The 25976-nt window shown below is 33.7% G+C and overlaps 1 protein-coding gene across 1 annotated transcript in view; it reads right to left on the reverse strand.

Annotated features, from left to right (window-relative positions):
• LOC124367799 (GTPase Era, mitochondrial) overlaps positions 1–24649 on the reverse strand; it is a 30492-nt gene extending 5843 nt beyond the window's left edge. The window contains exons 1-5 of the mRNA XM_046824921.1: positions 24225–24649; positions 5205–5329; positions 4204–4378; positions 3826–4041; positions 1034–1214 (exon numbers count right to left, since the gene is read on the reverse strand). Of these exons, the coding sequence (XP_046680877.1) occupies positions 1034–1214; positions 3826–4041; positions 4204–4378; positions 5205–5329; positions 24225–24500 (973 nt within the window). The 5' untranslated portion in view covers positions 24501–24649. The remainder of the gene's footprint in view (positions 1–1033; positions 1215–3825; positions 4042–4203; positions 4379–5204; positions 5330–24224) is intronic.
• Between the last annotated feature and the right edge of the window lie 1327 nt (positions 24650–25976).

Here is a 25976-nt window from a genome sequence, read left to right on the forward strand (position 1 = left end):
GTAATGTTTTACAATAAGCTTTAGTTATATAGTTTTAATCATTGACTATGTACCGGTATTTTATTACATTGTGATAACAGAAAACGTATTATACAATAAATATTTGTCTATTGTATCTCTTTGCGAGCTGTTATTTATTTTTGTCAGCTGTTGAAACTGAAGCCATTCTAGTTCAGCAAACAATTGTGTGGTTAATTTTATAACAAACAATATAAAAATCATTGTAAAATTTCAAAAATTATATAATTGTACTTGTAAACCCCATCTTCTTCACCACTACTGCAACTATCTCTGTACTGTACTGTACTATCACTAACAGGTGAATACACAGCAAAGTACATTGACAATGATCCAAGTGCACTAGTTCATTAAAGAAAACTAAATTGGTAAATTTATCAAATTTATGTTTCTGCAAATTCAGAAGACACTCAAGGCACTCCTGGGAATGAAACAGCGGACTCTGGCCAAGGCAGGCTCTAAAAGCCTTTTGGTAGGGCCAGAGCCAGGATGTGGAGTTTCCTTCTCTTACATTAGACCTTAGTAAATCCCTTGGAAAAGAGGGTAAGATCCAAGGCATAGAGAAGAGTCTCAGGACTCAAGTAATCAAGTTTTTATTTCTCCTTGCACAAAAGGAATAGCTTCCTAGATCTAAGCAAGGAGAATATATGACTAAGATTTTGAATGCTAACAGGACATGGCTCTCTTCAGAAACATCTGACGAAGGTGGGCCTAAGCCAGACTGACGAATGAAGACTCTATGGAAAGGCAGGATTGGTGGAGCACATACAACTGAACTGTCCTACTCGCAGTGTATTTATCCTGCTAAAACAGAAAAAAGGTTGAACCTAAAGTATAGTAGGGAACAGTAACCCACAGATATAATTGGTTTTTTCATAAACCTCAGATAGATTTGATAGATAAACATGAGAAAGGTATGTGAATATGTACAGAGTCTTAGACTCTTCCCTCTGAAAAACAAAAAAAGTTTCTGGACCCTGTTATATTAGTCTAACCTGTATAGTCCAGTACGTACCATCTCTAAGCTCGTTGAACATCTCTATCTGAGTTTCACAATTGTAAGGGATTTCGTTGGGAAGATTCTCCAGCAACCTGGACTTGACGGCCTCGCAGATCACTCTCTCCGGCTTCTGGTCCGTATACACTGTCTCCGGGTACATCCACTGTCCCGGTCTCGCATACTGCAGGAAATATTCCTGAATAACAAAGCAAGTAGTAGTCAACCTTTAACAGAGCAATTTGTAAGGCTTCAATTAAAGACATTGTCACAATTGCACAAAGGTTAGGAACTGTAATGTGCGAGAAAAAGAAATATATACAAGGGTGTACCCAAATAGAATAGAATACCTCTGCTGTGGGCAAGGTTTGTGCAGTACATTCTATGCTAGATGACAGTAGCACAACTCATTGCCATTTTAGTGCCACCTAGAACGTTGCCTTGGTTTGTTCGTTTGTGATATTTTTTGGTATTGTTTATTGTGCTATTTTCCTTTTTTATGATGACAAGTTTGAGTGAATAGGGTGCAGCTGTGAAATTTTGTTTCCTGCTCAGTAAAAATACCATTGAAACTGCTTTAATGTTGAACACAGCCTACAAAGACATTGCTATGAAAAAAACTGTACGAATCGTTTTCTTGGTTTAAAATGGCGAAATGTCCATTGATGACAAGCGTCTTTCTGAACGTCCAACTGCCCGAAGAGATGAAAAAGTTAATGAAACTGTGCTTTCAGACTGTCAACTGACCACTGATCAACTGTCAGAGATTAGGTGCTCGGTGCTCAGTTCAGCGAATGTTATATGAAGATTTGGGAATGAGAAGCGTCTCTACCAAGTTTGTGTCTTACATTATGAGTGACAATCACAAAGAGCGTCGAGTTGAAGCATGTTGTGATTTGAGAGAAACACTCGAAACCGATCCTGATTTCCTATAGAAGGTCATTACTGGCAATGAGTCATGGTTCTACGATTATGATCCAGAAACAAAGCAACAATCAAACCAGTGAAAGGCGGCATTGTCACCCAGTACAAAAAAAGTCATCAATACAAATCAAACATCAAAACAATGCTCTTTTTTTATGTGAGAGACGTATTTCGTTCAGAATTTGTTCCTCCAGGCCAGATCGTTAATCAGGTCTGTTTTAAGAAGATTGTGCTGCAGTGTTCATAAAAAAGACCTGATTTATGGGAGACTGGATTTTTCATCATGACAATGCATCTGCAAACAAAGCCATTTATGTTAATAATATTTTTGCAAAAAAATGGTATGGTTCCACTGTCCCATGCATCTTATCCACCTGGCCTTGCTCCAAGTGATTTTTTCTTGTTTCCACACATGAAAAAGAACTTGGTCTCAGATTCGACATTATAGAAGAAATTTAAAAAGAGTGAAGAAAGAGATGTCAGCCATCACTGAAAATAAGTACAAGCAATGTTTCGAACAGTGGAAGTACCGTTTGGAGTAATGTATAAAGTGTAATGGAGCGTACTTTGAAGAGGAACTTTGTTATATAACATAATGGTAGCACATTCACCTGGCAAGTGAGAGATCCGGGTTCGAGTCCCGGCGGAGCAAGTACTTTTTGCGATTCAATATTTATTGAAATTATATATATATTTGGGTATTACCTCATACAGTTGATGTTGACTGAAGCTGGCTCAGTTCTTATGTTCACTGTTTAACACACCACTACTATACATGGATTAAAGCAGCATAGCAAGGCTAAAAATGTGTATTGTTACTTTCCTAAGAGTGTGTTCTAAAAATAGTTATACTGTTATAAAATTATGAAATTATTATGTTATGAAATTACTGCTAGGTTTTAAAACGAACCGACAATCAACTAAATACTAGAACTCCTTAAAACCTTTCTTATAAATTTTAAATCATTTAAATTAATAGATATCTGTGCAGTCACTACATCGATTACAATCAACACTCTCACTGCGGCTCGATACTGAGTGATTTTCAATAATCACAAGAAAAAAGTTATAGCTTCTATTTAATATAACTATAATTAATATATTATTTTTTATCAACAAAATAAAAGCTACAGGTATTGCGTTCTGGACAAAAACTGACGTCCATAAAAATGGTCACATATTGACACGCATAGTGAGAATTCCCACACTTGTGTGTAAGTTTTTGTTTGTACGCAATTAAAAATAAAGGTTTATTGAATATTAAAATAAATCTCCTGGCTATTACACTATGGTTTATGCATCCATGTATTTAATATAGTTATTAAAGCAAATAAAGTTATTATTTCTGAATAATATAAACTCAGAATATGTTATTCTCGTTTAAAATTAGTGATGTAACAACACATGTAGGAAAGGATTCCCTCATATCTTTAATATTTCTCAAGTCAAAAGCTCTCCTGCATTTTTATTTACTTCTTAACTTAAAATAGAAAGCTATGGAAACCAGTAAAACAACACAACAGCCAACAAAAACGTTACGTGGGCGGGGAAACTTCACTAAATGACAAATGAATGTCCCTACGTTAAATCCAAATTTTCAAGGTCAACTTAAATTGTAATAGTGTTACACAGGAGGTATAGAGGAGAGATGTCCTAGAAGCGCACCCCTCAATAAATATGTATTCTGACATGTAATAAAAATTCATTAAAAGTGAGGAATCCTCACCTTGCATGTTGCACAGTATTACATATTGTCGTTCTTAGTTATGAACAGTTTTGTTATGCACCGTACACCACCACATGTGTATGATCATGTAACACAAACACAAGCTGCACATATGGCAGTTCTGATACGTCTAAAAAATAATAACATTTTGAACACAAACCATTACTTCCCCGACCCCAGACCCCTCCAGAGCAGACACCATGAACACCTGGCAGAAATTGGACCAACCAGATTGTTTCTTCACTTCTTTCATCACCTCCTCCTCGGACAACTTTGTTCTATCTTCCCTGTGAGATTTTTCAGGACTGGACAATCTTTTGCAAGTAAGTCTGTCAGATAATTCCAGTAGATAACGCTTCTTCTTGACCATGTCAACCTAAAATCATTGGGTATCGATAAAACTAAAAAGTTTGTAAATATTTTATAACATTGTTTTTAACACTTTTAGCCTATGTTAGAGATGTTAAAATTTTAATTTCCATCACTTAGGATAACTATGACACGATTTATAGACACGGAATTGGTAATAATCAGCTACCTTGTTTAATACAAGCACAGAATGTTTGTAAGGGTATAGGTGGAGAAGACGCAACACTTTTGGGTCCAGGCAGCCTCGAGTGAAGCGATTTCCTACGTCATGAATCACCGCCACTACGTTAGCTTCGCTTATTGCAATCTCCCCATCTCTAAGGAACGAAGCCTCCAGATTATGTCTGGAACAAAGTAAGCATTTATCGACTGACAGCTGAACTGAAGATGCTGGAAATGGAATATTTATCTAGATAATATTATATAGTGTAAACTGCAGCAGTTATCTTACAAATTGAAATTGAATCCAAACTGTACATCTTATGAGTTCCTCTACAACAACTTGCATATTACTAAATTATGACAAACCGTGTCAAGAAATTGGTAACTCAATTCAAATCTTGAAATATTAAAGCCTCACTGTGGAGAGCTATTGTTAGTTGACAAATTTTTCAGGGTTGCTACAGGAGTCCAATAATGAAATTCCCTGACTTTTCCCTGATTTCCAGACCAAATTTTTCATTTTTCCCTGACTTTTTTGACACAATCCCCAGGGTTTTTGGCAATTAATGGGTGGAAAAAAGCGGTGTTGAGGCTAACAGGGTGGCAAATATAAAAAAGCAAAAAAATAAAGTGAACACAGTTTAATACGTAAAAAAAGATTGACTTAAATGATCTTTTACAACACAGCTGCCTGCTTCATGCGCTGCGTCGTCTGCAGGCTTGGACTCGGTGCGGCGGCAGTAAGTTTATTTGTGTAAAGGGATTTTATATCTTTCCCTGACCAACGTCGAAATTCCCTGACTTTTCCCTGACTTGAGACAGGATTCCCTGACTTTTCCCTGATTTCCAGTCCTGTTTTTTTCCCCTGACTTCCCTGATTTCCCTGACCTGTAGCATCCCTGTTTTTAGATGATCTATTTTCACATGGTAATAAATAGTGTTATCTTAGCCTAACATAGTAAAGTAATAAAAAGTAAAAAAAAATCTGTGAGTAATCAATAGACTTACTTCTGAGACTCTGTTTGTGTGACAACCCCTGGAGTGTCCAAAAACACAATCTGAGTATCATCTAAGTTGATAACAGCCCTTGCTCGAGCACGTGTTGTATGCACTTTGCTGGATATAGCAAATACCTGTAACACAAAATTCAAATTAACATACACAATATAAGAAGAATACATTTTTATTCTAGATTAAGAATTATAGTAAATACAAATGTTTTCAATTAAAGTAATTAATTTTATGTGGTAATATTTTTTTAAGAATGAATGGTCAAAATAGTTAAAATAATTATTTATCTTTGATAATTTCTCCAATGAAGCCAATATAGTACTGGTATGTAAAAAGTTTTTTAGATATTTGAAAATGCCTGTATAAAACGTGAACTGAATCTTAGACTCTTTTTCAAATCTATTAATCACATCAACTCACCGGCATGAAACTGGCCATAGATTCCATCCATAGAAAGAATGAGAACCCGTACCTAGTTCCAAACTGAATCCTAACTTAGTTCTTGAACTTATACAAAATATATATTAATTTAATAACATGAAGATAAATACAACAAATACGGGTTTTAATGAACAAAGTCTAATTTAATAATAATAATCGCCATTTGCAGTTGCTATTTTCAAACCATACTGATTTAAAAAGACGAGTTCTGAAAACCCCCATACATGGTTCCGTACCTTAAAAATGTGAGTCGATTTTGATAAAACTATTGAATTGAATCATAATTTATTTCCAATTTCGGTACATGAAATAGTGTACAAACTCAAACTCCTTAAAACATAAACAAAGAGTAACAATGTAAAAATTAAGCAGTAATTATAAGTTATTTAATAAGATACAATTAAGGAATCTATTTATATAACTAGTTGTACATTCGTTAGTAGTAGCAGTTAATTTCTTTTAAGAAGTTGAACTCATTAATAAAAAATATTAGTGACCTAGGAAATAAGCCTACATGGGCCTGTAGAAAGCCTGTGCGTAGGCTCGAGTTGCTGCCATGAAACCGTGGACGGATTGTAATTTGCTGTCTTTATTCAATATAAATCATGCGAACTACATGGTGCGCTCGTCGCGCGCGCACCCACACACACACACTTCATGAAATATTGTACTAATGTCAATCTTAGCGAATAATTAAAAGTATTAAAATTTAGGATGGTGTATTCCCAGAATCAAGAAAAAACGACAGAGTATTAACTTATATACAGTAGTTGGTTGAGAAGATTAAAGTGAAGCAGTAAAGTTAAATAGATAAATTATACTACGAGCTACCATGAATCCATTCATAATTGTCGGTAGTGGAGTAACAGGTTAGATAAGGAGGGTTAGATGTGTAACTTTGCATACACATTCAATACATAGTCTATTATATTATATTACAACCCTCATATTAGGCCGTGCCTATTTTTGGAGCTATATCGAATTAATGGTCCAAATGCTGTGTCTAAAAGTTATGTTATAGTTAAGTTATACCTCAAAAAACGTACAAGCCGATTTTGATAAAAACTTTGTATACACATTATAAATATGTGTTTAATATATCATATTACTACCCTCATTCTTTGGCCAAACCTATTTTCGGAGCTATATCGATTTTACAATCCAAAAACTGAAAAAACCCAAATATATGAATGGCACATTTCAAATACATATAAGCCGATTTTGATAAAACTTTGCATACACATTAAATACATAGTCTACAATACTAAATTATATTATTAGCCTCATTCTCGTAGACCTATGTTCGTAGATAAATCGGTTTTACAATCCAAAAACCGAATAAACCCCAAATATATGGATGATTGCACCTCAAAAACGTACAAGCCGATTTTTATAAAACTTTGCATACCTATTCAACCCATAGTCCTTTATATTATATTACTACCCTCATTCTTAGGTCAGACCTGTTTTTGGAGCTATATTGACTTTACAGGCTATGTACTGAAAAAAAAAAAACAAATCTTTTAACAACCGTACCTAAAAAACATACCTTAAATGACTCATACTTATTTTTATCTAATACTCAGTACTTAATTAAAGTTAATAATATTATTTTAGTTATAATTAATCTATGAATTTAAATTCTCAATTCATTAAGCTATACTCTAACAAAAAATTAAAAGTATGGGAGGCGCAAAGGTCCTTTTAGGACTAAGCGCGGGGTCAAACTGTCCTTTTTCCTCAGAAAGGAAAAAAAAGAAATAAAGCTATAGTCTAATGTAAATTTATAACTTACATAATTACCTACTGTTGTCATAATTATTATATTCAAACGAAGAAAATAAAAAAAAAATTAAAACGGGTAGGATAGGACAGGAGACTGATCAATTAGTAAGTTACTGAAGTTTGTATTCAGACTAAATGTTACTTCCCTAATCATCATCTACTTCAAGTGACAAATATTTCCATCTGGCTCTGGATGGTAAGACGTGACCACCCTGCGGTCATGGTTCCTGCCGTGATGCGGCCTGGGTTCTGGGGAGTCCATAGATTCCCCGGCGGCCCGATACGACACATGTGCTCAGCCTGGACTTATTGTCACTTAAAGTGGTATCCAAACTCATGCATTTTTCCAATACTCACACATCAGTTGCAAACACTATTAATTTATAATCTAGGCACCTTGCCATCGACAGCAGTAGTAAAATATTATAGCACCTTCAGATATAATATAGCATTCCCTTTTTTTATATATTTTTTTTACCATTCAGGGCTTAGTAACTTAGTAGTCCATAAGAGCCATAAAATAAGGTATGGTGTTTGTAGATAAGTTGGTGGTGGTGTGTATATATTGATATATTACTCGCAAAGAACTGTTCAATCTTGTTGACTAAGATTGAATTGTAGGTCACGGCCATCAGAAGGCGACTTTCAAATGATAAGTAAAATACAAATCGTTTTTAAAAAACTAGTGTAATAAGAAAGATTGAAGCTTAAAATACAATTTCATTTACTATGAAAAACCATTCTAAACACCATTTCCAGGCAGTTCAGAGGGAGTGTGAGAAATTAATTCTCCAGTTGCGACTCTAGGAGCTTTTTGTTCTGAAAGGACCCTTGAAAAGAACCTCCCTAGACGGAACTACTTCAAACTCACAATAGGAGCATGTGTTAGTGTACGGAAGAATAGAAAAAACGAAAAGACTTATAGCTAATATCACTACGGAGCATCAGGCTGATACATTGAGATCTCTGAGGTTTCAATATTTGGGAACAAAAACCTTTTTATTAATTATAAGATTATTATACTTTAATTATAGAAAAAATTTTATTTGAATTAGCGTATTAATTAAATTAAGAATAGCATCATTTAATAACTGGGTATTAGTATTAGTTGTGGAGGGACTGAGATATTGAGTTAATTTTACGTTGTTCACTTTTATTATAATTACACCTTTAGTTGTGATAAGTTATATTAATGTTAACACAACATTAGCTGTTATTGTATCATTAGTTGTTGGGTCATTACTATCATTAAATCAATCTCCAATTTGAAAAACTTTAGTTTATTAATAAATTTTTAATTTGTCATTCGTATCTATTTCTTGTAAAAATGTATCACAATCTGAACTATCTACTTTTTAATTTATGCACTAACTTTATTGAATTTGTTATTTTGTATTAACAAATCTATATATATAAAAATGAATGTTTGTATGTTTGTCCTTTATGGAATCGTGAACTATTGGACCGATCATGATGAAAATTTGTACGTATATGTATTTTTCCACGGAGAAGGTTTATAAGCTATGCCCATCCCTTTCCCGATTCAGGATTCCGCCCCACTGGTTACAGAAATACCCATAAGAAATGCATTGCAGCAAACATATGTTAACGTCTTTTCAAATTTTTAATCAGCTGTTCTTTGTAAACATATATTACACTTATAGTTTTAAAGCATAGAGTAAGCTTAAGAGAAACGACAAATTTTGTTTAAACTGTTTTTGCAATCACTGTTAAACATAGACTTTACTATCCAGATAATACAATTCAAATTTGACGTAAAAATTCACCTTTAACTGCAATATTTATTTAATATAAACCATGCTCATGCTTGATCAGAAGAGTAATGCAGATATCATAATTACTATCTTACGTTGGCTACAAATATAAAGAATGTTATAAAATCAACCTTAGATGTTTTTTTTGACAGAAGTATGGTTCTCAAAACTCCGTGTGTACATATTCTCTCGATCGAGACAACAAAGCAAGCTCAATCGTGGCATCGGAGATATAACTAATTTAATCTAAAATTTATTATAGTAAAAAAAATAAATTTATTAAGTAATATAAGGACTTCGGTTCTTAAGATTTGCGTGCGAAGCCGTGGGTAACAGCTAGATAGAGGCAGGAATATGGTACATACCTTCATAATACGCCCAAGAGGCTCACGATGGAACGACTATCAATTATCTCAGCAATGTTTAGAATGTGATAGAAAAAGAATAAGTGAATATAGTGTACTGTTTTCAACGGGAAATTGCGTGCGAAGCCGCGGGCAACTTTTGCAAAAAATTATTGAAATGCGCAGCAAAGCGCGCCGGGCCCGCTAGTTAAATATAAATTACATTAATCAAATTATTATTAATGAATTCAAACTTGAAATTAAAATTTCAATATGGATTTAAATTTTATCTTTAGGAGGTATACCCTTAATCCTAGAACACTACCGTGTTTTGACATACCTTTATTACTACTGATACATAATTTTACTTGGCATGTGTATTTTTTTTTTTTTTTTTTTTTTTTTTTTTTTTTTTTTTTTTTTTTTATATGAAGAATTATTTGCATGCCTGTGTGTTATCTTTGTGTACTTGCTTGCCTATGTGCTTGCTTGAGGTGAGGATGAGTGTGTCAAAACCTGTGAGAGTTTGTGTGTGTGTGTGTGTGTGTGTGTGTGTATGTGTGACGTTTGCATGTGAGTGCTCTGTGGAATGCTTGCTGCAATAGAACAAAAAATGAAACATTTAAGTTATTGAGTGACATTATTTTTCTTTATTTAAAATTACATACTAGTTGAAAAACAATACACTTTAAATCTTATTGCATATTTCTATAGACTTTATTTATTTTTTTTATTTATTATTTTTTTTAATAAAAAGGAGAGGCCGATCCCCTTTTAAGCCTTATTCTGTCCCTCCTTATAGGCCAGTGGCCTGTGCGAGGATCTTATCAAACAGAATAAGGGGGAGAGTCGATACAGTACGAGGGGGCGATGGTACTGATAAAGTGCAACGGTCACAGACAGGATTTGAACTGGTGCTATCTCTAACTCAGACCCGATGTCCAACGTCTTAGACCGCTCGGCCATCGGCACGCCCTAGATTTGTAAGAAATGAACATTGTAAATGCAATCATGGACATCTTTTACGTTGGTGTTCCCCTCATATAGCTTGTCCGCAAGGGCAATAAGTTGTAGTCATTCAAGAAAAAATAGAATCTCGTTAAAATCAAAATATGATTTTACAAATCATACTTACAATAAATGGCAAACGTTAAAATTTTTCCTAAAAATGTATGCTCAGATTTAGCTACTCAACATGACAGCATAGTAGCTAGGCTACTAAATGTGGATTATGTTTTAAATCCTAAATATAATAACAAATATAAATGATTATCTGCGTTTGTTGTAGTTACAAATGAACAGTACTTTCGAGGTCCTTGTTGATCAACTACTGCAGGTTGTTGATGGTGTCACAAGTAGATTTCGGCTCAAAAGTCTAGATTGTTGACTGGTAAACACTAACTTCTCATGCAGACTCAGCATAAACTCCATTCTTAATTTTGGTTTTTATTTTCTAGTGCAGTAGCTGTTGTGGACATAAATAAAATAGCATTTATACAGGCAATGTTTATTATATTATAAAAAAAAAAAACACACACATTGGCCAGCGTTTGATCTTCCTGCCACAGTTCATTCCTTGACACATCTGATCGAACATGTCAACAATTATTTTGTTGAATTGTACGTCATAATAACTTCTGGTTTTCCAGGGTCCTCATTGACTACAACAGCACCTGGATGTATTGTTATCAATGTAACAATCTTGTTATGTTTTGGTTTATAAGAAAACAGCTGTTATGTCATCATGATACAGGAAGAGGCTACTACCAATGGCCAGATTTGTGAAATTAGTATATGTGAACTCAGCCGGTAGTTCCGGCTTGTTTGTTTTTTGTTTTTTAATGGTTCCCACAAGAGTTACTTTGCTCTCCTCTAGAAGCAGAGTTGCGAGTGGAATGGTTGTAAACCAATTATCAAGGGTCACATTACGATTGCTCCCTGATATTGTTGGGGCAATCAACTGGCCAACAAAATATTCTGCTACTGGAACTCCGGGATCAGTAGCGTAGCGTAGCCAGAAATTTCGTTCGGGGGGGGGGGGGGTCCGAAAATTTGGGTCCGAAAAACGGGTGATCCGGGGGACGTTTTGTGTGTTATTTGCCAATGAGTTCACTGGTAAAAGTTAAATACCAAAAATATGGAGCCTTAGTAACTAGCCTTATAGAAATTGGAAAGATGTAATAGGCAAATTCAACTCTCATAGCAACTCTAGTACCACAAATTTTCTTGTATAGCTACAGAAACTTTACGAAGTTCGATTCTGGCCGACGTAGAAGGCACCAAAGTGATGTTGGATTCACTGGATAAGAAAGAAAAGGAACAAAACAGAGCTTCACTCAAGCGTATAATTGACAGAACTATATTCTGTGGAGAAAATGAAATACCCCTTCGGGGACATTGGGCCGCTGACGGCCGAAAATCCTTTAGAAAAGATGGGCAATTTTTCGAGCGTTGTTCGGGTACAGATCAAACTAACTGTCGGGAAAAATGCACCGGAAAAAACTCTACTGATTAGAAGTTCGGCTATTTTGGATTTCACTGATTGAGGTATTTATGAATGAGTTATAATGACGATTTTTTGTATCATTACACTGTAGACGAGTATCTAATTATCGGGGGGAAAATTCACTTTCGGTCGGAAATAAAATACACCTGAAAAAACTCTAATGATTAGAACTTCAACTACTTCAGACTTCAGTTATTGAGGTAAACGTGGTATTTTTGATTGAGTGTAGGACGACGATTTTTTGTTATCATTAAACTGTACTCGGACTATCTATATAATTATCGAGAAAAAAATCACTTGTCGGTCGGTAAATACCTAAGAAAAGCTCTCTACAGATTCAAGTTTTGACGATTTTGGATTTCACTGGTTGAGGTAAAAGTGGGTACTTATATGTTAGGGACATTGATTTTAGGTATTAATTCAACGCAGACTAATAAATATATAATTATCGAGAAAAAAACAAAAAATAATCACTTCCGATCGGAATATACTAAGAAAAATGAAATAATACATCAGTCAGTGAAATCCAAAGTAGTCGGAACTTCTTCTTATCGGTAGAGTTTTTCCGGTGTATTATCCGACCGGAAGTGATTTTAAACATTTTTCTCCGATAATTTATATAGGTATTAGTCGGCGTTCAATTGATACCTAAAATCAATTTTCTAACATAATTCTAAGTACCACTTTTACCAAAATCGTCAAAATCTGAATCAGTAGACCTTTTCCTCGGCATTTTTCGACCGGAAGTGATTTTATTGTTTTGTTTTCTCGATAATTATATATGTTATTAGTCGACGTTGAATTAATACGTAAAATAAACGTCCTTATAATTACCACTTTTACCTCAATCACTCAACCAGGGAAATCCAAAATCGTCAAAACTTGAATCCGTAGACAGCTTTTCTTCGGTACTTACCAACCAGAAGTGATTTTGTGCTTGATAATTATATAGGTACATTGTACAGTTTAATGATAACAAAAAAATCGTCATCCTAACTCAATCGAAAACACCACATTTACCTCAACCACTGAAGTCCAAATTAGTTGAAGTTCTAATCAGTAGAGTTTTTCAAGTGTATTTTCCGACCAAAAAGTGATTTTTTATATTTTTTTTTTCGATAATTATATACACGGTCTACAGTTTAATGACACCTAAAATCAACGTCTTAATTTAATTCTAAAGCAGTAATTTTACGTCCTCAAAACGAATTTGAACGAAGTGGTCGCTAATATAAAACTGTTCGCCGTGTTACGGTTCAGGTTACTTTGCGTAGTCACGTGACCCGACGCGCCCTATAAAAATACCGTGATTACACTACACTGTCCGAAAGGCCGAGCCCAAAAGTACTTTATGGCTTAAACGAAAGGACAATTATATTTTTAAACAACGGTCAACTTTAATCAATTAAATCAATCAAATTTAATGTTTGTAGACAAGAGTAATGATAACTCTCCTTTTTCCTGCTCCATGCTTTATTTTTTAATATGTCTTTAAATTTCGGGGGGGATCCGGACCCCCTGGACCCCCCCCTTCGCTACGCCACTGTCCGGGATGTGGCATGCCTTTACCAAGATAGGGTTTCGCACAAACCCTATATTTGTACTGTTGTCGCACATTATTACTATTTTTATTTCATATTTGTTGGACTTGGAGAGGATATACATTCTGAGGGGCATTTCCCCCTAAATCCAAGGAGCTGCTCATCTATCGTGACTTAAGCACTGGGCTTGTAGTTCAATACAAAGTTAGTCACCAAAAGTTCCCATATTTCATTTGTAGCTGCATGTTTGTTCTCTCTCTTCCTTTCTTCTCTTGTATCTTTGCAATCAAATCTCAAGCAGTCAACAATAAAACAAAACCTTCTTTCAGACATTGTAGCCCGATATTTATTTCCACATAGGTTAGAATTAAACAAAAGCCTTGATGAAAGGTGAGCGAAAAATGTGATGGATCTTTATACTTAGCTCTTTTCAAACTTATTTCTTCATTTTTATGTCTGATAATTTTGTCAACTAGATCTTGAGTTATAAAAAGCTTGAAGCATTCTACACGATCTTGAGCTTGTCTTGCATTTGCTATAGGATTAGGGTTAATGTGAACAACATTTTTTGCAGGTGTTTTCCTAACCTTATCTTCATATCTGCAATGCCACAGAAACTCATCCTTTCCAAAAAGCATGTCTGTATCTGGCTTGACAATTTTGGTAGTATCAGTTTTTTCTTCTAGAAATAACAGGCAATTCTCGATTCCTAGAATCAGTTATTTTTTTTTACTTTTGATTATCCTACTGCCACTGCACCATTATCTTTTCTTTTCTTTGCTGCTCCTGGGTTTGTTTCCTCTCAATATTTTTTATGGGCATGACAATCTCGTCATCTGAAATTTCATTGGCATCTAGCATGAACTCAGGGTCTGCATCAGTCATACTCATTTTCTGAAGAGCTTTGGAGTTTTAAGATATCGACGTCACTAATGTCTTCAAGTAAATTGAGAATATCATTCATTATCTTCGACAGTTTGCGTATCATCCATTTTCATACTACAAATTGCCTACTAACTCCAACATAAAAATTTAAAAAGAAAACCAAAAAGTAGATTTCCTTACTTATTTTACTATACAAACTTATCACTATCTATATGTAAAATGTACATATTTTGTTTATCAAGCAATACTACCGCTATGTAAAATTGACATACAGCCTAAACACAAATCAAGATTGAGACAAGGAAAAGACCTACATGCACCCTTAAACTTCGGAGGTCGAAGGACCACTGCTCAGTAGAAGTACTGTCCAAAGCTAGAACTGGAAGGGTGAGGAGAGTAGGCGTGACTATAAACATGGCGCATACAAGTAAAGTTACGCACAGTAGTGTTCTAGTGTTAACTTGGATTTATGGGTAAATTAAAAGTTTTTCACATATTAATATTTAATTAGTAATATTTTATTATTTTCGTATAATTTCATTAATATTTAGATGCCTAGTATTAAAATGAAATAAAATTAATTAAATTAACATAATACTTATTTTATTGTTTTAAAATTTGTTTTAGCACCTATAGTAATTACAGCAAAATTATTAATTGACGTTTATTTTTTTTATTTAATAATTTTTTTGCACTCTTTTTAGTTATGTTCTTACTCTTGGAGTACACATTGTTCATTATTATCTACAAATAATATAAACACAATTTGACTGCAAAAGCGTGATATTCTTACAGAACCATAATGATGACTAATATTATTCTGGTTTTGGATTTAAATCATTTTACAACGCGTCAGGGAGTCCATAGGCTTACTAATACAATTTTTTCTGTATCACAAATCAATTTAATATAAAATGTGTTTGAAACAATGATATTTGTTTGCTTTCATGGAAACCAAATAAATTGAAAACTTCTGTATTGTTAATTATTTCCTTGGAAACTAGATCTCTTTTAATCAAAGTCTTGAGCCTGTTGCATGTGTTTTTAAAAGCTCTTATACTTATACTCAGGAGGTACACAAAGAGGCATCCATCTACCCGGTTAAAAGAGGGTTCCAATCAAGAAAGAGTTACCCAAGTCTCTGCTACAGGTGTCTACTCTTTTGTTAGAGAGAGCTCGTCTTCAGTACAAAAACTGGTCCAGGTGGTAGGTGCATGACGTAACCGAACCCCCCATCACCAATACCTTCCCCCTGCCAGCCAAGGTCAATGCTGGATAGAGTTCCATTTTATTTCATTCACTCAGTTCATTTCAGTGAGCCCATAGTCGTCTGGTAGACTACGCGTTACCGTTTATGTAACTTTTTTGTTCCTGAGTAAAAATATATGAAAAGTTGTTTTGTGCGAATGTAGTGTTAGGTTTTGTGATAATTTTTACTGTGGATGGTCAAGTAACCATGGCTGATCCACTGAACACTAGTTTTGAAATAAGAGAAATACTATCTGAACTTGAACGAAGTAATATACAAGAAAGTGATCATGATGAAACTTTTTTTTTTGATCATTTTAATCAACTCATTTGTTATTTATGTCCATCAGGCATTGTCAAAAAAATTAAACCAATGACAAGAAGGGCATTTGCTAAATAAATATGTGTTGAACTAACAACTCCACACATTCAGGGAAGACAAAAACTGCCAAATTTATCAAGGAATCTCAAACGCAACATTGAAAGATGTCGTTGGCCCATCAACATATGAGGTTACAAATGTTATTGAAGAAGCAGGAACAAGGAAGATTTGTGCAGTTTGCCCAGCGAAAAAAAGGAGAATGACTCGATTCCAGTGCACAAAATGTTATAAGCATATTTGCTTGGAGCACCGAGGAATGTTGTGTGTAAAGTGTTACAATAAAGACTGAAATCAACAAAAATCAGGAAACATGACTCCTAAGATGTAAATAATGTCATTTGTAACTAAATTTAATTTTAATTTAATTTTTATAAATTTTTATTCATTTTTTTCCCTAAAGTAGTCTGAGAGACTACGCGTTACCATTTATGTGTGTGCAAATAGGCGTTACCATTCTAGGGTTAAAAGAGGGTTCCAATCAAGAAAGAGTTACCCAAGTCTCTGCTACAGGTGTCTACTTTTGTTAGAGAGAGCTCGTCTTCAGTAAGGAAAGGGAAAGTCAACCTAAGTCCCAACCACCAGGGTTTCTACTTTTTGGAAGAGAACACAACCCAGTGGAGAAGGTAACAGGAGGTTTTAATTTCAACAGTTCCGGAAAGGCTTTGAAAAGAGCTTCTTTGAATTCTTAAGTCAGCAGGAACAGTCCTCTCGCATCCGTCTTTGTGAACTTCATCAGGACAGGTGTCCAGAGTCTAAGGGTCTTTCTTCTATTTGAAAGAAGACTCAGGAGAAAAAAACTCGCCTCCAACAAGAAAAGGGTCTGGAAAGTTTCCTGGGACGATCTTCACAACTCCTCGCATCCTGACGTATACAATTGCAATGTGGGGCTGTGTATTCAAATAAAGATTCTGGAAGCGGTGCTGCATTTACAAGGTAGAGGATAACCGCTACACTACGTCGCGATGGTCGGGGCGGCGTAGACACGGGGGGGGACAAGAACCCCCCCCCCCAACACTTCCATCAACTTTGAGACATACCAATACCTCACTACACCAACAATAGTATGAGGACAACGAAATTGGTGAAGATTCTAGAGACACTAAATCATTGTTCCTGTAAAGAGATTTACATTTATGTAATAAAATCCAAATTTATATTATTTTGTTTGTATTTATTAACCAAGTTTGAGGGAATCTACTATATAACACTTTATTATTGTGTACGATTTATACATACATCGAAGTTGGATAATATATCGAATTGTTCGATAATAGCAATTGAATAGGCCGCTCATTAAAGTTTCCCCATTTTGACTAACATTCTATTTATATACAATAGAAACTAAACAAATGGAACAATCTTTAAGAAATATTACATGTGAATGAGTATTAGCTACATGACTCATTTAATATATGTTCCAAAAACTGAATTCTGTCAGTAAGCAAACTTGTTATAGTATGTTCAGCACTTCTAACCAATTGCATAAGAAAACCACAAACTTTAAAACTTCTGGAAAATTGATTCAAAAGTTATCAACAGACTAATTGCTTAATGGAGCTGGAATAATCACCCGTATTAATTTTATAATTCTAGATAAACACTTTCACCTTTTAGAGTGAAATCATTTTACCCAGTACTTATACCACACAGCCATTCTTTTTTAAAGGGGAAAAAGGGATAAAAAATATAAACAAATAATTTGAAATATTCATGATACATTCAGGTGCATAAAGAGTCAAATAATAAGGAACCATTAAAAATTATTGCCCAAAAATTTGTATTCTATGTTTTTATTGATTTGTAAACAGCTGGCTGATTGTTGGCCAGAACAGCTGACGGTTGTGGTGTTTTTTGTTGTTTTTTTTATTGCAGATGATTCAAGTTAACACCAGGAGTTTATGGTCTATGTTATAGTTTGACTTTTGAAGATTTACTTGGACTAGTTGACTTTTGAAGGTGAGTTGTATTATTATACTAATTCAAAATAAAAATTACTATTCCAGTTGTCCCATCCATTACAGAAAAGTTAATAAAGTTAAGTTTATTGCAGTAACAGTAATGTCACACAATTCCTACTTTGGGAAAGTAAGGTTAAGTGAAACCCTTTTTTAGTTTATATATTTCTACAATTTTAGGAATTCATTTTAGCAGTTTTTAGTGTAACGGATGGGACATGTAACGGATGGGATAATGTCTGATAATATAAGGAATTGGTTGTTTTAGGTCCCCAAATATCAATAACAAATAGTTTTGAGGTTATGTACATAGCATGAATAACTCTGAATGCAAAGAGTGGCCTAGATTAACAAAAAAATTAAACCAATTAAAGATATTATCAGTTTTTATAAACTTTTTAAATCGGCCAAAACATAGAATGTGTAAATTTAAATTTTAAAAACACTACACTTTTTAGGCCTAAATTTGAGGTAGACTTCACAAATATTATTACAGAGTAGCCATTAACAAGACAAATATTCCTCACATATAAAAAATGTTTTTCAATTGAAGCTTGAGCTGATATTAAATTGTGTGCTTTTAGATTATGGCGCCTATCAACCAAAATCGGATGGCCAAATGTCGTGCGAAGAAAAAGTCTGATCCTGAAGCTTGGGAAGAACATTTACGAAAGGACAGAGAAAGAAACAAAGCCAGAAGAAGTGTAAAGAAGGAAGAAAGACTCTCTGATCCAAATTTATTGAAAGCAGACAGAGAAAAGGAGCGACTTCGAAAGAGAGCAGCAAGAGAGAGAAAAAAACAGTCTACACTGGGGACACCAACTGTTGAAAATTCTTGTAGACTTGGTACATATTCATGTACAAACACATTAAGAAAGGCTGTGCAAAATCTCAAACAATCACTGCCTTATAGCCCTTCTAAAAAGTTAGCCGTCATAAGAGAATTTCTTAATGATAATGAAAGAGAAGGATTAGCAAAGAAAATTTTTCTTGAGAAAAATATATGTCCTGGGAAACGATTTATTAGTAAAGAAACAACTGAAAGAGTTCTAGCCTATTATCAGAATGATAAAGTGTCTAGAAAAGCTCCTGGAAAAAGAGACAAAAAATCTGTCAGAGACCCCATTACTGGAAAACGCAGTCTGATTCAAGTACGGCATATGTTGGTAACTATAAGTGAAGCTTTTGAAATGTTCAAAATAGATTATCCAAATAGTATTATTTCCAAAAGTAAATTTTATAACCTACGACCAGAACTAGTTTTACCAGTTTCAGAAACTCCACATAATGTATGTGTGTGCAGGTACCATGCAAATTTTTCCTCGCTTATAAATGCAATTGGAAAACACTTTCAGGAGTCAAGCTTTCCTAAAAACTATCATGATTTGCTTGAAAAGGTGTGCTGTGACATTTCCAATTAGAAGTGTATGACTAATAAATGTAAATAATGCACAACAGACTTACTTGATATTGCTCCACAAGAATTTAAATTAGAATCGAACATTAAATGGAAAGAGTGGAAAGAGGTTAATTAATCACCTTACTCTCATTGAAAATGTGTCTTCTGTAGAGAATGCTATTACGAAAGCTAACAGCCTCCTGCCCAATTTTAAGACTTATTCCTTTGTTAAAAACAGACAGTACGAGCATTTTGAGACTTTGAAAGAAAATGTTACTGATAAAACATTAGTCGTCCAATTTGATTTTGCTGAGAACTACTCTATAATACACCAAGACGAGATTCAAAGTGCTCATTGGCACCATGAACAAGTTGCCATTTTCACTTGTGTAATTTGGGGTAAGGATAAAGTTGACTTCTATGTTGTTGTGAGCATGATTTATCTCACTCTAAATACTCTGTTTGGACTTTTATAAAGGTATTTTTGGAAGCTATGATACCTTTGGCATTGAAAAAATTGATGTGTTTACTGACAATTGTGCAGCACAATTCAAAAGCCGGTATATGATATCGAACCTATGCTTTTTAAAAGATGATTTGAACATGAAAGTGTCATGGAATCATTTTGCTGCCAGCCATGGGATAGGCGCTGTGGACGGTATAGGAGGCATTGTCAAAGGTAAAGTGTGGATTGCTGTAAAAAGTAGAAAGGTTCTCGTGAATTCTGCAAAGGACTTCTACGAGTGCGCTACAAAAGAATGTGACAAAATAAACATACTTTATATTCCTAAAGAAGATGCTGAAGAAAACAAATCCTTATTAGATTCGAGATTTTGCAGGGCTATCGAAATACCTGGAATACGGTCATATCACTTCTTCCAGAGAGCAGATGAAACACATGTTTATGCTCAGAGAACATCTGTATCAAAGAAAATAAAAATAAGAGTTTTAGAAGCTAAAGCAAAGCATAGATTGAGATATACTGATGTGTATACCTCATCAGAAGATGAAGCATGGCCATCCTTGCTTGAGGATATAGATGAAACTACTCCACAACAGTATGATGACCTCGCTTCAGATCCTCCTGTTTGTGGCAACTCAGATGATGTGGAAGAGGGTGACTGGGTTGTTGTTATCTACGATGGCTGGTATCCAGGTAGGTTGTAGAAGCTTTTTACTTAAGTACATAGCCTGAAGTGTTCATTGTTAAAAATTTTGGCCAGCAATGAAATCATATTGGGCCATTTTGTTGGTTGTAATAATTGTAATCCAACGCATGCTGTGGGTTAGCTTTGTACATCTTCTTGGAAACAATTAATGTGTTAATTTGTACCTATAAAAATGAAGCCTTAATAAATGATAATTGTTGCAGGTGATGTCGAGAGACGAGATGAGAACTTCCTCTCCGTCAATTTTATGCATAAAACTGGTACCAAGTTCTTTTGGCCAACAGAAGCTGACATTCAGACTCTACAACCAAATGACATTTTATGCAAAATTGATATGCCTCCACACCCTGTCTCCAATAGACATTTTGGAATGTTGGAAAATACTGTCAATCAGATCCAAGAACTCTATGAAAAATTTAAATAGTTTAAGTAGTAGATAAAACAAAAGCTTAGTTGTAAAAAAGCGTTTAATTAAAAAATTGTATTTTTATAAAAAAACACCTTGTTTTTTTAATCTCCATTAACTTAATAAATAGTTTTCACCATTAAAAACACATTATGGTATTAAAAATTCCATTGTTAATGATCTAAATCACCAACGTTTTGTTACTCGTCCCATCCGTTACATTGGAACATGATTTATTACTAGATAACGTTTATTATAATGATAAAGATAAGTATAAAACTGAAAACTATGCAATCTGATTAATAGGTAGTATTTTTCCTGTTGTGTTAAAGATATGGACAGAACTGAATTACTCCCATAAAGGGAATCATCAATTGCTACACTTCCTAATTATTGTGTCCCATCCGTTACACATTTTTGAACTCTTTTAACTCTTAAAATAATAATTGTATTTTTTAAACACTTGCATATTAATTTACATCAACTCTTTAAGCAACCAATTATGTTGTAAAATTTCACTTTAATACCCATTATTTAACTTATACAGGTTTCTTTAGGGTAAAAAAAACACAGTAAAACTGTCCCATCCCTTACAAAAGAATGGCTGCATAGCACAGTGCCACACCTTTTCTGTTTGTTTGATTATTATAGTCCCTCAATTATTTTGAGACTGGTACTTTGGGATTATACCGACCACACCAGTATGAGGAAAACAAAAATATAAATTTATAGAAACAAACATTATAGAACGAAAAAACAACTCTTTAATTACAAAATTACAATGATTATCAATTGTTAACCCTAGAACTGGCGGTCATTTCATCCTGTAGTGTCGGGCTGTTTTGGAGCTTCGCGCAAGGTTGTTTTAAAAAAATTATTAAAAATATAAAATAAAAGCAATATAAATAAGAGTATATATTTTTGTGTTCAGAATTAAACGTAGAATTGCACTATATTGTAAAATTAACCATTAAAAATGTTCTAATAAACACTTTTTTTAATCAAATATAAAATTTACGAAAAATATTTCTTAAATTTGGGGGGGACCATACCTAGCAAATGAAGTTATAGTGAGAAATATTTATAAGTGAGATAGCCATTCTGTGTCAAATTTTATCTAGTTTCAGAAAAACATAAACATTATACACATTTATGAAAGCATCATAAAGCTATAGAACAAAAAGCAGCGATGCGTATAAATTCTGAAAATCGGGTGTACACGTAAGACTTTGGTAAAACAAGTTTTTCAAATACATTTATCTATGAATACATGTTATTTTGCATATTTTATTACTTAGAATAAAATAGAATATACAGTAGTAATGAAATAATTACCATAAATTATTTTTTGAAAAGTAAAAAAAGTTAAATTTTGCCATTATTCAAAAATTTTGCGAAAAATTTTCATTCAGCAAAATATAAAATAGTTTCTAAAGCTTGTACTATATCAAAATTTTATAAATTTATGGTTTATAAGTAATAGGAAATATTATGTAGTTAGAAAACTATAAATATAACTAAAGATATTAAAAAAATAGAGAATAACCCAAACAGTTATTATATATAACCAAAGAAATTACAGGAAATATATATTTTATTGTGAAAACTATCTATTTACCAAAAATAAATAGTTACTTCAGAGCTAAAAGAGTGCTATAAATAACGTTTAGTAAGTGAAAACAATAACAAACTATGTGAAATGAATTTTAGCCAAGTCATTTTGCCATAGCCTACACAAAGCCAGTAATTTCTCAAACATATTTCAGTAAATAGAAATTGATTTATTCTAAAATATATATGTTTACACTACTACGACATCAAACAACACACTACACATTAAATACGACACTAAAACTCGCGTAAAACTATTAAAACTTACAAATATCCACAGCTCGGCACGAAAGTGATACAGAACGGCAGCGGCAATATGGCGGTCACAACAAACGGCGTCGCGTTTTCTTTTACGTTCAAAATAACAAGCTTGCTACGTCATAACCATAATACAAAGAGGAATAAAACTCATCTGTTCCTTAGCATTTTTCTTCCCGAATCCAATGGTGCATGAATTATATCGATACGTTACCGGAGTATATTATAAAAAGTAATTATAGGAAGGAATGTTTGATCGACAAAATTTTGACGGTTAACACCACAAAAGCGGCATTAACCGACATAATTATGTCGATTAACAGTTCTAGGGTTAATGGGTTTCCTGTGACGCCCAGAATGCAGCAATATCAAGGATGAGTGAGAGTAGTGGATTTCCGCCTTCAGCCGCAACTGCCGACCGCCACATGTATTCAGCTAGGTATTAGTCAAGATGGTGTTGTGCTGTTCCTTTTTGTTTTTTATTACGCCATTTAGCTGAACCCCACATTCGCTCAACCTGTTGAGTAGTAGAACCGGTTTCCGGGTCACGACATACCAGCTGAATGGGCGGCGAGACTCTGCAGTCACGTTATCTACTAGACTGCTCGACTTTGACCCCTGTCTGAGGATGGGGAGGGGTTTGCGATAAGACAATTCCTGTTTTATATTGACGAAATATTGTTCTACGCTAATCTAGTAATCAGTAGAAGCAAAATGTCAAATAAAGATTCATGTCTGGGTGTGGTCGTTATAATCCCAAAGTACCTTGAGACTATAATAATTACACTGTGTATACTAAATTACAGTTACAGATCTGTTTCTTTCCCACACATTTCACGTAATGGGTTTTTCGGTACGATTCCAACATGTTGAAGCCACGAAAATCATGTCTTGTCAACTTTCAAAGCAATGTCGTGTAGTTTTCTAAAATTGATTGCCTTTTTTAATAATCAAATGTTACTCATGTAAAATTGAAATATTACCCTACGTGTAATATTCAAATGTGTTTACAGCTGTTGATATAGATTATTTAAGTTAATTGTTCAAAATAATTAATCAATATCGATTGATATCGATGGTTATGATTAAGTAATATCGTTTACCAAATTTCGATATTAAAAACCGGGTCCGCTTATCGTATTTTGGACCCCATTTTAATTTTGAACATGATTGTTATTATGAATCTATAGATATGTTGATATTGATAGTCTTGTATTCAATTTACGGATATTAAAAAATACTGGGTCTATTTATAGTACTCTGCCCTAGGAAAATCATTGTAAAAAACAGTTTGAAAATATGCTTTTCTTACCCTTCTTCCAACAATTTGATTGATGAAGGTGCTTTTCCCAGAGTTTGGTGTACCAATTATTGCAATCTTCAGTATTTTCGTTAAGGGCTTATCAGCCACTTGGATATCATGGTAGGCATGAGAAACCCATCTATTCCACAAAATATAATTAACTTGAGTTGTCCTAGATCTCAAAAGTGTATTCGAGCATATATTGCCAGAGCTTCCCACACTACAGACACAACACTTATAAATTGAGGATAACTGATTCAGTAAACCTAAACTCTTATGCATCATAATTATGCTATAAATAAAAATAAGTTATTATATACAAAAAAGAATCATAACTAAAATCACACCACGCATTGAGTCAGCATCACTCACAATATTCACTTCACAGTCCACAATACTATTGTTTTCAGTATTAACCTCAAAATAAACAGTTCAATTTCAATGCATTTTTTCTTTCTTTTTTTTTTGCCTGAAGACCGGCTTTGGGAAAGACCCACAAAGTCTCGAAGTACACTGTTTTTTTGTGTGTGTAGACTGTAGAATACGATAAGCGGACCCGGTTTTTTATATCGATTAGTACAATCGACTATACTTAATATTCATTTATCGAGTACGTGTTTATAAATCATATCAACAAATTATCTATAGTCATAATCACATATTTTAAATTAAAATAACTAATATAATGCAAATAGTGATAATCTCCTAAATAATAAATGAGCTCTAACGATAAAAAAACTATTAGAACTGGAAATAGGAAAAAGTCATAAATAATAATAAAATTTAAAAAAACGTAAAGAAATTCATCACAGGAAATACGTAATATGTGTAATTATTTACATGTTGTCTCCTGGGTAGCAATGATTAGCCGCTTTCGAAAAGTTTTTGAACCATCTTCTGTAAAAAACAGAACTTATCTTCTGTACAAATGCTCACAGAGATGATCTGCAAGCAGGTCGGCTGATATGCCACTTTTTAAACTTCGTTTCACGGTCCTCCACGAGCTTTCGACTGTCTGTTTATAGAACAGAAGATAACGTTTATTACATGAAAACGTGTTTATAATTTATACAAGTTAGTTATTATTCGTATATCAGTATCGGTTAGTTACATTGAAAATTAGAATTTAAGTAGTATAATTTGTCAATATCAATATTAAAAACCGGGTCTGTTTACCATACCCTACCCTTTTTTGTTAATTCAGATTTCCAGGTTTGGTTTAAAACAAAAATCACTTGGTCCTTGTGGTTGTCTGCAAAACAGTAATTATATTGATGAGATTAAATACATTTATATAAAGAATGACTCATAGTTTTAATTCAGTTTCTCTCATTACCATTTCATTACCCCCAATCCCAAGTATTAATTTTTAGCAGGTGCTTTTAACTCTGGTTACGACAGGTTTAATCGGTAACCAACCTATGCAATTTTATTTCGAAAAGTGTGATTACTTAAAATTGTAATATAAAAGTTATTTACATAATTTGTTATTCATGGCCAGATATATACAAGTATAATCATTGTATATGTTTTTAAATAGCAATTACAAAATATTTTCCATATATTATAGTTATGATAACTAACACTTTGATTTCAAAAATATTTTGAACCCCATACTCCATGATTTTTTTGTGAATGAAAAAAATATATCCTACCATAAACGGCCACGAACAGCTGATCACTAGAAAAATAGTTTTAAACATTCAGCTGTCACAATAAATGGCTTTGTATTTATCTGGTTGTGCCACATACGGAACTTCA

This window comes from Homalodisca vitripennis, chromosome 8, assembly GCF_021130785.1.
Source record: "Homalodisca vitripennis isolate AUS2020 chromosome 8, UT_GWSS_2.1, whole genome shotgun sequence".
Taxonomy (NCBI): domain Eukaryota; kingdom Metazoa; phylum Arthropoda; class Insecta; order Hemiptera; family Cicadellidae; genus Homalodisca; species Homalodisca vitripennis.